Genomic DNA, 14,286 nt, shown 5'->3' on the forward strand with positions numbered 1-14,286 from the left:
CGCCCGCCCCTCGCCCCGGCCGCCCGGGAGCCCCGCCCAGGCCGCCCTGCCGGCCCGCGGCGCCGTCCTCCGCGGGGGAGGGCCGGGCGGAGCGCGTGACCTCCCCTCGGGTGCGAGGGCCGCCCCGGGAGGATGGGCGTGGGGAGGGGGGCGGCGCGGGGAGGGCGGGGGGCAGAGGCCGGCCCCTCCGCCCGAGCGTGGCCCGGGCCGGGGCGGGGGTCTGAGGGACCCTCAGCGGGGCTGCGGGGAGCGAGGGAGCGCCTGAGGGGGGCGGGGCCTCCGCGGAGAGAGCGGCCTCTCCTCGGCGAGCGAGTGCCGAGCGCCCTCCTGGGGCCCGCGGGGCAGCTCAGGTCGCGGAGCGCCCCCACCCCCGCGGTCCACAGCCGGGGCTCGCCCTGCGGGGGTCCAGCCCCTGGGGGCGACGCCTCAACACCGCCCTCCCCCGGCGGGGCAGCCGGGCCGCGGGAGGGGGCGGCCGGGGTCTGGCGCGCGGTCTCGGGGGCCGGCCCCGCCGCTGAGAGGACTCTCTTCCCGCACTACAGGGAGAAGGGGAGATGAGAGGGAACATGGAGGAGGCGCCCACGGCCGGCCGGCGGGACGTGCCTTTCCGCGTTAGTTCGTGCCCTTCAGGTACGTTTCGCGCGGAGCGCCGGCCCTGCGCCCGGCAGGAACCGCTGGGCACCTTCCCCAGGCCGGACGCCGGCGCGTCCCGCCGCCGCGGAGCGCACGTGCGGGAGGGTCGCTGCGCGGGGAGGCCGTGTGCGTCTCGCAGTCGGCGGTGCCGCGGACGCGTCCTAGTAAGGATCGCGCTTCGTCTGCGGGCGGACGGACGGGGTCTCGGGGCGGGGGGCGGGGCGCGGTGAGCTTCGCTTCCCCAGCCGCTCTCCTGTGCTGGCTTCCGGTGTGTAGGTCCCGCGCATCGCGTTTGGTTTTGGGGGTTCATTTCTTGGATGCTAGATGTCCTAAGCCAGCCCCACTTGGTTTTCCCAAATATAAAAGGTTGAAGAAGACAATTTGCAACATGACACGGGTATCTGGAGTGTTTACGGTAATAGAAAAATCTTAAAAGAAAAATTTTTTAACATAAAAAAGTGGAACACATTAAAAAAGAAAAGAAAATTTGCAGAAAACAGGCAGCCTCTGTCTCTAGAGGTGGAATTGTTGAGTTAGGGGCGGGACAGAGTTGCCACCTGCCTCAGTCCCAGCGTGGTCTCAGGAACAGGAGGGGCCGGTTAGGTGGGACTCGGTTCCTGCATTTGACAGGTACTTCCCGAGGGCCCCTTAGAGGTGCTTGGCAGTGTTCTTGATGCCCTGGAGGAGAGGGTGAACAGGCAGGTGGAGTCTCTGCCAAAATGGAGGTTGGTGCAGGTGCAGATAAACCTTCTGTTACCTTCTCCCTGGGTGGGGACTTAAACATGCTTTTCCTTAAGTGTCAAAACACATTTCCAGCTCTCATTAATTCTTATCCCACAGTGATGAGTTAGTCCCAGCCTTACAAATATTGGATTTACATGGGCTGCTTGCATTTTTGGAATTAAGTCAGTTAAGAGAAACGCAGAAGTGTTTCGGGAGAAATTCGGTTCTTCTTGCCCACGCAGTAAAGAATGGCAAATCCACAAGCCTGTTAGCAAGCAAGCAGGGTTTATTCTCTTGGAAGGGAACATTCAGGGCAGGGCAAGGTGAGGGCAGCAAGAGCATCAGGTCCTTTGTCTTGAGGACTTACATACTTGGTGGGATGGGATAGGGGAGTTAGGTACTGATTGGTGGGTAAAGGCGATGCCAGCTTCTCTGGGGGATGTGACTGGGGGGATCTTTTAGCCCAGAATTCTTATCTTGCTCCAGACCACATTTGTTCATCTTGTTCAAAACAGGAGGCTGTTAATTAAAGTTTAGGCGGTTCCCCAAAGTTGTGTATGGGCTCTTTCTGTAAGCACTAGGGACCCCCTCGTAAAACAGAGTGACCCAGAGGTAGGCAATTAACCAAAGTTATTTTATGGGCTTCTTCTGTAGGCACCGTGGATTTCCACTTCTTCCCCTCCTGGATGTTGGGGTGAATCCAGTGTTTCAAAGGCTTTCTTTCCCAGATGATGGAAATGATCCATACGGAATTCCAAGGGCTTCCCTCCTGCCATGCTAGCATGCTGTTTCTTCCCATGTTGGGGACACCTGGCAATATTATCTGACCAGGCTCGGGGCTGCCGCGTTAGTGGGTGAGACCTGTCTCCCTCCTCCTCCCTGCCTTGGTTTGCTCTCTATCCTGCCTAAGAGTAGTATGAGTTTTACTAAATTACTAGCCAGTATTACATCCTTAGGCCCAACCAGACCAACTGATTCTGAAAATTGATTAGGAAAAGAAGTTACTTCATTTACTCTCTGGCTCCTAGGTTGTAACTCTTTAAAACAGGTTTCTTGAGGCCCAGCCAGGCCTGGTAACTCAGGTGGTTAGAGCGTCATCCAGATACATCAAGGTTGCGGGTTCGATCCCCGGTCAGGGCACGTACAAGTATCAACCAATGAATGCATAGATAAATGGAACAACACATTGATACTTCTCTCTCTCTCAAATCAATCAATTAAAAAAATAGGTTTCTTGAGGCATAATTGACATATAATAAACTGCACATATTTAAAGTGTACAGTTTGGTGTTTGGTTATCTGTGTACCCACAAAACCATCACCACAGTCAAAGCACCCTTTGGTGAATATGTCCAATGTACTGACCAGACTAATCCTAGCCTATGTCAAATGAAAGTAACTGATGATTATAGTTGGGGCTTTTCTCTCTCTCACACACACACGCATGCACACACACGCACACACCCACACACATCTTAACTACATTCAGTTGTGTATCTGTTGTCGTGTGCTTGGCTGAGTACAGTCGGTTATTGAGCAACCAAGGGAATTTAGTAGAAAAACAAATAAGATTTCTCATTAAAAAGAAATAAGGCACCAAGACAATTTATTGAGGAAAGAATAGTGCTTTTCAACAAATGGTGCTGGAACAGCTGGGTATCCACATGCAAGAGAATGAACTTGGACTCCTACTGCCTGCCATGTATAAAATTAACACAAAACAGATCAAAGACCTAACTGTAAGCTAAAACTATTAAGACTCAGATGAAAACATAAGTGTAAATCTTTGTGAGCTTGGATTAGGCAATGGTTTTTTTTTTAGATACGACACCTAAAGCACCCATGACAAAAGAAAAAAAATAGATAAATTGGACTTCTTCAGAATTAAAACTTATGGGTCAAAGGACACTATCAAAAAGGTAAAAAGACCATCACAGAATGGGAAAATTACTTGCAAATCATATGTCTGCTAAAGGTCTAGTGTCTATCAAATGTCTAAAGAACTCTTACAACTTATCAGTAAAATGGCAACCCAATTAAAGATGCTCAAAAGATTTGAGTGGGCATCTCTACAGAGCAGACGCACAAATGGTCAGTAAGGGGATGAAAACATGCTCAGTCTCGTTAGTCACTCAGGAAACGCAGATCCAAATCACAATGAGATACTGTGTCCTGCTACCGTGGCCGTAATCGAAACCGATGATCAAAAAGATGGCAAGGCCGTGGACAAGTTGGAAACCTCACTCTGCTGGTGGGGACTGTAATAAACCGGTGCAGCCACTTTGGAAAACAGTTCAGAAATTCTTCAAGGTGTTAAACACAGAATTACCAATGTTGACCTAGCAATTTCACTCTTAGGCAAACACCCAAGAGAATTTTTTTAAAAATGTGTTCATGCAAAAACTTGTACATGAATGTTCATAACAGCATTATTCTTAATAGCTAAAAAGTGGAAATAATGTAAATACCTATCAGGGGATGAATGGATAAGTGAAATTGGTCTATTTATACAGTGTAACGTTATTTAGCCATAAAAAGGAATACATCTGATACATGCTACAACATGCATGAACCTTGAAAGTGTTAAGCTAACTGCAAGAAGCCAGACACAAAAAGTCACATATTGTATAATTCTGTTTATATGAAATGTCCAGAACGGGCAAATCCGTAGAGACGGAAAGTAGGGAAGTGGTTTCTAAGGGCTGGGGGAGGAGGGAATGGGGCGTGATAGCTAATGAGTATGAGGGGTGAGTTTGGGGTGATGACAATGTTCTGGGATTTAGCTGCAGAACCCTTGTGAATATACTGAAAGCCACTGAATTGTACATTTTAAAAGGGCAGATTTTATGGTGTGAGAATTCCATATCAAACTTTACACCACAAAATCATGGGGCCAGCCTCCTGTTGCTTCTTCATAGGGGAGCACCTCGAGCCCTCACACAGAGCATATTTTATTTTAGATGAAGTTCTGAGTCTGGCTTGTTGAGCATCCTTTGTTGCATGTTGCGTCTGTTCACCCACTGTACTGTTCTTCCCCTAAAGACTGCCCTTCCTCTAGTAAAGTGCTTCCCAGACAAGGTACAGCTAAAGGAGTTCAGCATCACCAAGCTCTTATTATGTGAAGTGTTAAAGGGACTTAAGAATAAGAAGATCAAAACTACAAACAGTAGAATGATGATAAACTCACAGCGACCAACATCTGAATCTAAAAAAGCAAACTAAGCAAATGACTAGAACAGGAACAGAATCATAGCTACTGAGATCATTTGGAGGGTTATCAGCAGGGAGGGGAAGGGGGGAGAATGGGGAAAAAGAACAGGGATTAAGAAGCATAAGTGGTAGGTAAAAAATAGATGGGAGCGAGGTTAAGAATAGTGTAGGAAATGGAGAAGCCAAAGAACTTAGATGCACGACCCATGAACGTGATTTGGGGGATGGAGAGATTGCTAGACGGAAGGGGGTTACCCAGAGGAGGGGAGTAAAGGGGGGAAAATTAGGACAACTGTAGTAGCATATTCGATAAAACATACTAAAAATAAAAATAAAAACTGCTCTTCCTCATAGATGTGGTCCCAGCAGCTATGTTTATACTACGTGGCCTTATTAATTGAGCCATGGGCTTTACCGGACCCAAACAGGGTCAGCCGATTGTCTCCTTTGGGACTGTTGCACGGGGGGAGAGGCAGCGCTCTGTTCTCTGCAAGTGACTGGAACATAATTGAATAACCTCAGGGGCTTTGGTGGGGGAGCCAAGAAGGCGGTTCTGCAGGACCATAGATGACACAGAAGGACAAAGGGACACAGAGGTAAGAGAGACTGAGAAAGTGGCCTCTGGATTTTTACTGTTTCTCCTTCTTGGTTCTACCCCCTTTTGTTCACCTTTGTCCTTAAGATACCCCCATAACCATATAACAAATGTGTGTTTTTCCTTAAGCTGGTAGGCTTCTGAGACTTGGAAATACAAAAATACTTTGGTTATGGTGCTAGGTCCCAAGAGATGAAAAATATACTGTCACCAGTAATATGGGTGTTAACACAAGTGTTTGTACAGATACAGTAGATTAAGAGGCGGGAGGCACTGCCTGGGGCTACCAATATTAAGAGCAGAAATAATGGCCCATCAAAAGAAACAAGTCCCTATAAAAAGCAGAGCCAAGGACTCCAAACGCTCATCAGCACCAGTCCGGGACCATTTATTGCAGTGAGAGGCCCGAGGCCAACTCCAGTGTGCCTTAGGGGAGTCATTTGGGTAAAGCGTGGTATAACCAAAAGATGTTTGTCCCAATGCCCTTGAGCCATGAAAGGCCAGTCCAATGAAGCAGTGCCCTTTGTTCAGGACAAAATGTTGAAGTTAAATGATCAGACACTGAAAAATGGAAAGATGCACCCATCTGGCTCATAGACATTGTGGAATATGTCGTCGTATGACTAATGGATACAAGTGGCCCGACCGTGTAATCAGATATCTCCAGAAACAGCGCATTTCCTGAATGAAGAAGAAGTTAGTAGCAGAAATGAAGAATTATAAATTGTTTCACAGTTTTGCTGTTGCTTTCCCCATGGAGTCCTGAAGCTGTTAGGGAACAGAAGAAAACACCTGAGTCTTACCTGAAAGGCCACATGTTGAGCACAGACGATCTTCTGGGTCAGCTGCGGGGTCAGTGGGTCTCGAACCTGTCAGACCCTTGTCCTTTTAAAAGAAATATTTCCTATCATCCCTTCAGTAGCCCCAAAAGAAATTAATATGGACTATAATCTGTCTGTACTCAATTAAAGATGCCTATGTGTGCGTGTGTATATATGTTTGGTGGGCGTTTTCGTAAGGATTAATGATGTTGAGCTTTTCACGTGCTTGTCGGTCATTTGTGTATCTTGGAGAAATGTCTGTTCAGCTCCTTTGCCCATTTTAAAATTGGTTTGTCTGTAAGTGCTAAAAATTCTTACATATTCTAGATACAATTTTTTATCTGATATATGATCTGCAAACATTTCCTTCCACTTAGTGAGTGGAGTGAATTATAGATTATGGAAGTGGAAACTATGGGGAGTATGATATTCTCGCAGATGAACTGGACCTATTTTTGTAAGTGTGTCTTAAAATCCCAGCACATTTGACATTTGATCTCCAGGATGTGAGAAGACCTTGAAGACCACACCTTGTGATAGGCAACAGAGAATAGAAGATGGGTAGGGACAAAAACCAGGAACACAAGAGGTGACGGGGCAGTTGTGAGGTCGACCCACGGAGACGTGTCTGGAAACAGCGGGGTTCAGGAGCGGATGCTGTGTGTGCCAGGCTGTGTGGACGTATAACAGAAGCTGTGCGTGGTAGGCGCACTCTTCGCTTTTCTGGGAGTCTGTGTCGTTGTACGTAGTAAAATGGGGATTGAGGGGGTTGTGTCTAGTAGGACATCATCTTTATGGTAATAACGGGGGATACTGCCAAGTGCTTTAGAGGCTTCATTCCCTTCAGTCTCACGTGAATCCCGAGGCAGGCCCCGAGCAGTAAAGCCGAGATTTAGATCACCCACTGGTTGCGTCAGGGTCTGTGTCCATCGTGGATTCCGGAGTCTCTGCTTTTAACTGTTTCATTGTGAAGCCTTCACGTGCTGTGAAATCCCTTAGTCTACTGTAAAACGTTGTGTAATATTACGTGGGACTATTTTTATGGCTCTATGGCTTGGTGTGTACTAAGAGTAAGGATCATGAGGATCGTGGTGGGGTCCCCTTGAAACGGGAGAAATCTTGCCCGTGGAGTTGATCAGTTTTGGAACCCCCATACATTTCATCATGTCCCTGACATTAGCCTGCAGTGCGATAAAATATTTTTCAGATGTATTTAGAAGCTTTTAGATACCTAAATATTTGGAAGGAATCACCCAACAAACTCAGGAAAATAAGTTCCAAAGATCAAAGTCTCGGTGGTGTGAAGTCCAGGAACTTTCTAAGACAGTGTCTTCCTTGCTCTGGTAGAGTCATCACCACTGCCCCTCCCCCCAGGATATCCGTGTTCTAATCGCTGGAACCTGTGAACATGTGACCTTGCATGGCAAAAGGAACTTTGCAGATATGATTAAGTTAAGGATCTTGAGATGGGGAGATTGTCCTGGATTATCCAAGTGAGGCCCGTTCCGTCACAAGGGTCCTTAAGAAATGGAAGGGAGGGGAGAAGAATCAGAGTCCGTGAGGGCCAGCTAATGACAAGAGCGCAGATAAGAGTAAGGAGAATGCTGCTGGGGCCACCAGCCAAGGAATGAAACTGGAAAAGAGGAGAAATGGATTCCCTCAACCACCACTCGCCCGCCTTCTCGAGTCCCCAGCAGGAATGTAGCCCTGCCAACACCTTGATTTCAGCCCACAAGACCATTTGGGCCCCGGCCAGTGTGGCTCAGTTGGTTAGGAATTGTCCCGCAAACTGACAGGTCCCCAGTCTGATGCCCAGTCAAGGCACATGCCTGGGTTGCAGGTTTGGTCCCAGGTCAGGGCCTGTATGGAGGGCAACCGATGAATGTTTCTCTCTCATATTGATGTTTCTTTCCCTTTCTTCCTCCCTGCCCCTCTCTGTAAAATCAAAATAAAATAAAAATTTTAAAAAAGACTGATGTTGGACTTCTGACCTCTACAACTGTAAAACAATGTTTGTGTTGTCTGAGGCCACTAAATTGGTGGTGTTTTGCGACAGCTGGGAAACTAGTACAGTTTCTGGCTCCAGAGAAACACTGTGAACGTAAGATTCTTCACTTAGATTAAGCCACAAAGAAGGCCATTTACTGCCTTCAGTGTTTAATCTCGGGACACCTAGATTTGTTTTCTTTTGGGCAGGTTTTGGTTTACGTTGCATACTCAGATTTATGGCAAGGGGACCAGGGCTTCAGGGAGAAGTACAAAGCTAGCCCCACCAGGGAAATAACTGTTCCTCCACAAAGAATTTTATGGGCACAGCAAATAAATCTCTCGCTCAAGTAAAATACTAAGAGTTTAAAAATGTTCCAGACCATTTGTCTGAGATTAGATTTTTCCCCCTAAAAGTAAGTAGAAAATTAAGATTTTTGACCAAATAGAAACACTTGCCTCATTTAATGTTTTTTAATGGTGTTTTCGTGGTAACTAGGTGGGAATCCTAGGTACTGATGCTGGGGTAGGTAATAGACCAAAGAGACAAAGTCTACAAAATACATGGATTTAACCTGAAAAATCTTACAGCGCTTTAAATCCCACCCAGATGTCTTGTGTGTGGTACAGCTTCGAGCAAGGGAGGTCAGTCCTTAGGTGACGAACTGTGGGTGCCCCTGGGACTTAGCAGTTACCCGGGGTGTGGAACTTTCAGTGCTGAGACCCGGCGAGGCCCAAGCAACCAGGAAGAGGGGGTCACCCTCAGAAGGACGGGGTCAGCTGGTGGCACGATAGTTACGACAGCACGATTCTGGATTCTGGGCCAGGACCCCAGTCCCTTCATCCACCCTGAGCTTCACTTTCTGGGGAGTTGTACTGATTGAAGTTGGTATTAAATGTGTTTAAAAGAAAACGAAGAAGAAGGGGTTGCTGCGAGAAGCCGGGGGGCAGGGGGGGCTGTCTAATGGAGCTGCTACACTGCACTTCCGATCTTTTATTCGCAACTTCCAGCTCACTTAAATGTTTGAATCAAAACAAAACAGCAAAAAAGCATCAGACGTGTACCTTTATGTGACTTGTCTCATTAGGAAAACCCATCTGCCTTTTTCTCTAGTGGACAGTTCTCTGAAAGACACAGAATGTACGCTATCTCTCCCCAACCAACGAGTTACTGGCCAAACGAACAGTCTCCAGCAGATCTAACTCCAGTGGTTTCTTCAGCTCCGCGCGGCAGTTTCTGGTTTGAAAACCACCTTCACGTGAGTGATACTCAGAATCCCATTTTACAGTCGAGTCAGGGCTTAGCCTCATTAGTGTTTCGTGAAACGTCCCGTGGGTCTCCTTGTTTTTTCTCGTCATTTTACCTTCCTCTGTCGTCAGGGATTTCTCTCTGTAATAGTTGGTGACTAAGAGAGAACGAAAGCACAGAGGGACGGACTCATCAGACCCACACCATCGACCTGATGGTAATATTTTACGTTCCCATTGTCTGGGTGCAGCTTAAAATAACCTTTACATTCATGTAAGCAAATCACAAAGCATTGTCTTGGGGTTTTCCCAATTTTTTTTCTCCTTCCTTAAGTGGAGCCCCTGGAAAATCGGCAAACGCTGCATCTGCAGTTCTGTAACTCACCAGTGTTGGGCGCGTGAGACGTGAGCTGTGGACAGACACATGAGACGTGTGTGCTGTGCAGCTGTGGGTTGGCGCAGACAGCAGGAAGTGGTTGTGGAGGGTCGTGCCCTGTCCCTTCCTTTGGTTGCTTCCGTTTTTCTGTTTGTTTTTTTTCCCATTTCTCGGTCAGTAAGATCCAATTAGGAAGTAGCGTGAAAAACAGTAGTTACTTTCTTTGCGTCAGTTGGGGAAAAGGGTGCTTCTTTCCTGTCCTGAGAATTATCCAGAATGCTCATCTCTTCTTTCTCCCTTCTGCTAGCCTCTTTTATTTTTCCTTTAAGCTTTTATTTATTTATTTTTAGAGAGATGGGAAGGGAGGGAGAAAAAGGGAGAGAAACATCAATGTGCAAGAGAAACATTGATCAGTTGCCTCTCGTGTGCCCTCAGCTGGGGACCTGGCCCGCAACCCAGGCATGTGCCCTGACTAGGAATCGAACCAGCAACCTCTCGGATGACACCAACGCACTGAGCCACACCAGTGACAGGGTGCTGCCAGCCTCTTTACTAGGGTTGAGACACCATCAGCCTCAACCTTCCGTTTGGCCCAAATCTGCCACTCACAAGTTCCAGGTTGTCATCTGCACTTTTGACCACTTAGCTGTGAATTGAGGGTTCCCGTAACCCCCTCCCGAGGTTCAGTCATTTGGTATCATGGCTCTTAGACCTCAGGGAAACCCTTACTTACATTTACTGGTTTATTATAAAGGAAATAGTAAAAGATACAGGTGAACACCCAAATGAAGGAGGTACATATACAGGACAGGGTACAGAAGGGTCCTGCATCTGGAAGCTTCTTCTGTACCTGCAGGCTTGGGGTGTACCACCTCCCAGCACGCACATGTATTCATCAGCCCAGCAGCTGTGTGCACTTCGTATTTCAGACACGTTTACGGAGGTTTCACCAGGTAGGCGCAATCAATTACTAACTCCACTCCCAGCCCCTCCCCATTCTGCAGGACGAGGGGTTGGGACTGGAAGTCCGAAGATTGTAAACGTGACTTGGTCTTTCTGGTGGCCGGCCTGCACCCCAGAGTTATCCAGGATCCCACCAAGAGTCACCCTGTTAGAACACAAACACTCTTATCACCCAGGAAATTCCCAGGGGCCCAGGAGCTCCGTGTCAAACTGGGAGACAGCAAGCAAAAATATCTATCTTATTATGTCATAGCGCTCAGTGAATATATGTTGTTGAATGAATGTGTCCATAAATGAGCTATGATTTGGCCATGTTCTGAGAAAAGGAAAGAAAAGGGACACTTGAATAATCATGAATTATATGCCTTATTTTTTTATTATCAAAGCATTCAGGTTGAGACATCTGCATTGCCAAACCAAAATTAGGAAGCGTTTAGAAAGTGGTTCCCTCTAAGGAGAGATGCAGTCCCTCTAAATGCGAGTGCATTGCTAATCGATGCTGCATGAATGCAGTTAGCATGACAAGGAAGCAGAGCTCTGGCACAGGGACGGGGCTGTGAGTGCTGTGCAATGACTGCAATAGAGGAACCGACTGCGGTGCAAGATGCCAGAGCCGGCCAGGTGAGGTTCTCCTGGGCATGGCTTTGGCAATGATGTTGTTTTAGGCAGTAGACTAAAGAGCAGAATGCAGGTGTGGTGCATATTGTAGGAAGTGTCAGGCATTTGACACACCATTGACGTCACACATCACCCTCTCAGAGCCCCTGAGGGGAAGGGGATCCAGTGATTATCTGTCATTTCAAATTCTGACTCTCTCTGGGGCTTCCACAAGGACACCAAAACTCACCAGGAAGGAGGCACCAAAGAACAAAGGGTCAGAGACTCAGAGGTCATCAGAATGGAAGTCTGTAGCTGTTGTTAGAATTCAGGGAGTAGGAATTTCAGTCATGAAGTCACCTATAATCCACTTTTAAAAAATATCTTGGGAAGGTAGCAGACCTGAAAGAAAGTTCGGTCTGGCCTAATTAACTTGATTCCTGAGTTGAAAGCCAGATAAAATCCTGGATCACAAAGAGAAGAGTTTTGTTCATCTTAGTTTACTACAGTAGAGAGCTGCTGGTTTTTTTTAAAAGTATCAAAATGGTAAATCTTAAAGAGTCTGTATAAAAAACCTCACAGGTCCTTCGTCAGTCACAGTGTTGAATAGTGGTCTCTGTTTCTTCTTGAAAGTAGTTGTTGAGAGATGGTCAACTCTGGTGCTAAAGCCTGGACACGGAAATCCCTCAGGAAGATCCTAAAACCTGCAGCGATCCGTTTTCACGTTCCTAGAGAGGCTGATGTGCAGAAATGGCAGAACGGTTTGGGTGTGGGTTGCTTTTTAAGTAGCATCCAGACCGAATTCCCTTTAATTGGCTGAACACTGCAGGATGTTAAAAGCACTAACACGGCCTTTTCCAGTTTTTAAGTTACTTCCAGTCGTAGAAATGTGACGCAGCTGGAATGTATTGGGTAGCTCGGTCGTTAGAGCTGGCGGATTCCAGGGCTGTACTGGTGAGTTACCTGCTTGGCTCTGCAGCCCTTATAGCTGCTGGGTAGGAACCCAGGCCCCTGAGGGGCTCCGGGGTGGTCCAGGCTCCCTAAGACCTGTAGAACCAGAGAAGGTATGGGCCAAGTCTATGTCCCCATGAGTCAGGTTTGCTCTCTTGTCCCAGTCATCTTGTTGCTATGTAACAAAGAAGCCAAAAGTTAGGGACTTAAGAAAACAATTTTGTTCTGTGGCTTCACCGGTCAGCTCTCCTTTGGGTGTCTCAGGCAGCTGCAGATGTGTGTTAGCAGGCTCTGGGAACGTGTGGTCTTCTCTCCCGTGTCTGGTGACTGGGCTTGTGTGGTTTGAAAGCTGGAACTGGTCAGGATCTGTCCTCTCCACATGGGTGCTCGGGCCTCCTCATGGTCTCAGACTTTTACCCGGAGGCTGGCTTCCCTCCCAGCACGAGTGTCAAGGGGAAGGAAGTGGAAGTCGCCAGCCCCTTAAAACCAAGACCTTGGAGCTGACACAGCATCACTTCCACTCTTGGGTACGCGACCAGAGCCACCCAGACGTAAGGGGAGGAGACGTAACCCTCAGGGTCAAGTGCCATACAGTTTGTTGCCACTTTAAATCCCCCACTTTCTCCAACAGGACCCAGGACCCGATGGGTTTGTTCATAGTTGGACATGATCCTAGTCCGACCTCATAATGAGCTGCTTTGTACTGCAGCTCTTTACACATGAACAAGAATTTTCCCTCCCAATATCTCAGTGAGAGAGTAGGTTGGATCATGAGGCAGCTGAGGAACAGTGATTAAAGGCTGAGGGTCACACCACTTCCTAGGGACAGAATTGAGGCAGCCGTCTGAATCTCCTGACTGGTAGTCCATGCTGAGGGATTCTGGCTTGTCTGTTTCCCCAAGTCTCTCTGCTCTCTGATACGGAACTGTAGTGGAGCAAAGCGCATTTCCCTTTGTCTGAAAATCTAGCCACGGATCTTTGCGGTTGAAGCTCAGGGTACAAGCGAAGGCAATGTTGTTACAGCTGCCCAGCCCTATTCCATCAGCAAAGGACTCTTGAAGCCGCTGTACTGGCCTTCACTCTTGGGAAACTCTTTCCGGATCCTCCAGCGGCAACAGCTGGGCAGGATGGCAAAGTCCACCAGCTCCGGGGAGCCAAAGCGCCAGGTGGCGTAGCACTTGTAGGCACAGTGCCGCAGCAGGCTGTCGGTGGCGTCCGCGTCCAGCGTGAGCAAGGGCTCCTGGTAGAGCAGGGAGAACTGCAGGGCACGTCTGGACAGGACCAGCTCCTTGAACAGCCCTGAGGTGGTGATGCAGGGGCCCGGCTCCTTCCGGCAGCACAGCTCCTCCGTGCATTGGCGGTCCTTGGGGAGCTGGGATGGGAGGCAGTTCCCGCATCTGCACCAGGCCGGGCTGCTGGGCCTCGGAGTCTTCACCTCCCTGAGCAGCTGCATCTGTTCTGGTTGTTCAGGATTGGGGTGCGCGTCTGGGAGAGACAGGGGCAGCCTGGACACCTCTCTGAAATCCATCAAGGGTCTCTGAAAAAGTCAAGTTTCCAAACCCATCAGCAGTGACAACCCCCAGGGCTCTAGGCTCTTTCGTTTCATTATGTAACGTATAAAATTCTATTTAATACTGCATCAGTATTAGTAGCTATCATATGTTAAATGTATCAGGACTGTAACAGTCTTTCACGAGCATCGCCTCACTTAACGCCTTTGAAGAATCTCATGGGCCGTGTGTCCGTCTGTCCATGGGACAGGTTTAGAAAGGGAAGCTCCGAACAGCCAGGCCTCAGTGGAGGGTCCCCTCTTCAGACAGGCCTGCTTGCTCTGACCACCGATCCAGGCGCTTCCCCTCCCCCAGGTCATTCTTATACTGCCTCCTGGGAGCCTGCCTTCTTCATAGTGCTGACTGTCCCCCGAGATGATCTTTTTAATCCATATGTTTGCGTGATGATTCTTCTGCACGAAAGCAAGGGCCCTGTCTTGTTTTATTTATTGTCGTATCCCCAGTGCCTAGGGCAGTACATACCCAGCCCGTAGTCGACTAAATATTTGTTGATTTAGCTCTGTTCTCTCCTTTCCCACCAGCCCCCTCCTCCTGCTGAATCCGTTTGTTATGCTCCAAGAAAAATTGTCATAACTGCCATCATTTATACGTGGCTGTTCTTTGTGACATATA

At 48.2% G+C, this 14,286-nt stretch overlaps 2 protein-coding genes across 4 annotated transcripts in view; one reads left to right on the forward strand and one right to left on the reverse strand.

Annotated features, from left to right (window-relative positions):
• IFT81 (intraflagellar transport 81) overlaps positions 1–14,286 on the forward strand; it is a 138,175-nt gene that overhangs the window by 815 nt on the left and 123,074 nt on the right. Inside the window, exons 1-2 of one of the 3 annotated variants that reach the window (XM_037052055.1) lie at positions 9–110; positions 543–630. The gene's annotated coding sequence lies outside the window, so the exon portion shown is untranslated. Of the gene's footprint in view, positions 1–8; positions 111–202; positions 351–542; positions 631–14,286 lie in introns of those variants that run through there. The other 2 variants (XM_037052057.1, XM_037052056.1) reach the window with 2 other exon arrangements.
• The window catches only part of P2RX7 (purinergic receptor P2X 7), a 36,465-nt gene continuing 33,111 nt past the window's right edge, over positions 10,933–14,286 (reverse strand). Inside the window, exon 13 of the mRNA XM_037052059.1 lies at positions 10,933–13,640. Within this exon, the coding sequence (XP_036907954.1) occupies positions 13,137–13,640 (504 nt within the window). The 3' untranslated portion in view covers positions 10,933–13,136. The remainder of the gene's footprint in view (positions 13,641–14,286) is intronic.

This window comes from Sturnira hondurensis, unplaced genomic scaffold, assembly GCF_014824575.4.
Source record: "Sturnira hondurensis isolate 20B ecotype Veracruz unplaced genomic scaffold, ASM1482457v3 Scaffold0007406, whole genome shotgun sequence".
Classification (NCBI taxonomy): Eukaryota; Metazoa; Chordata; class Mammalia; order Chiroptera; family Phyllostomidae; genus Sturnira; species Sturnira hondurensis.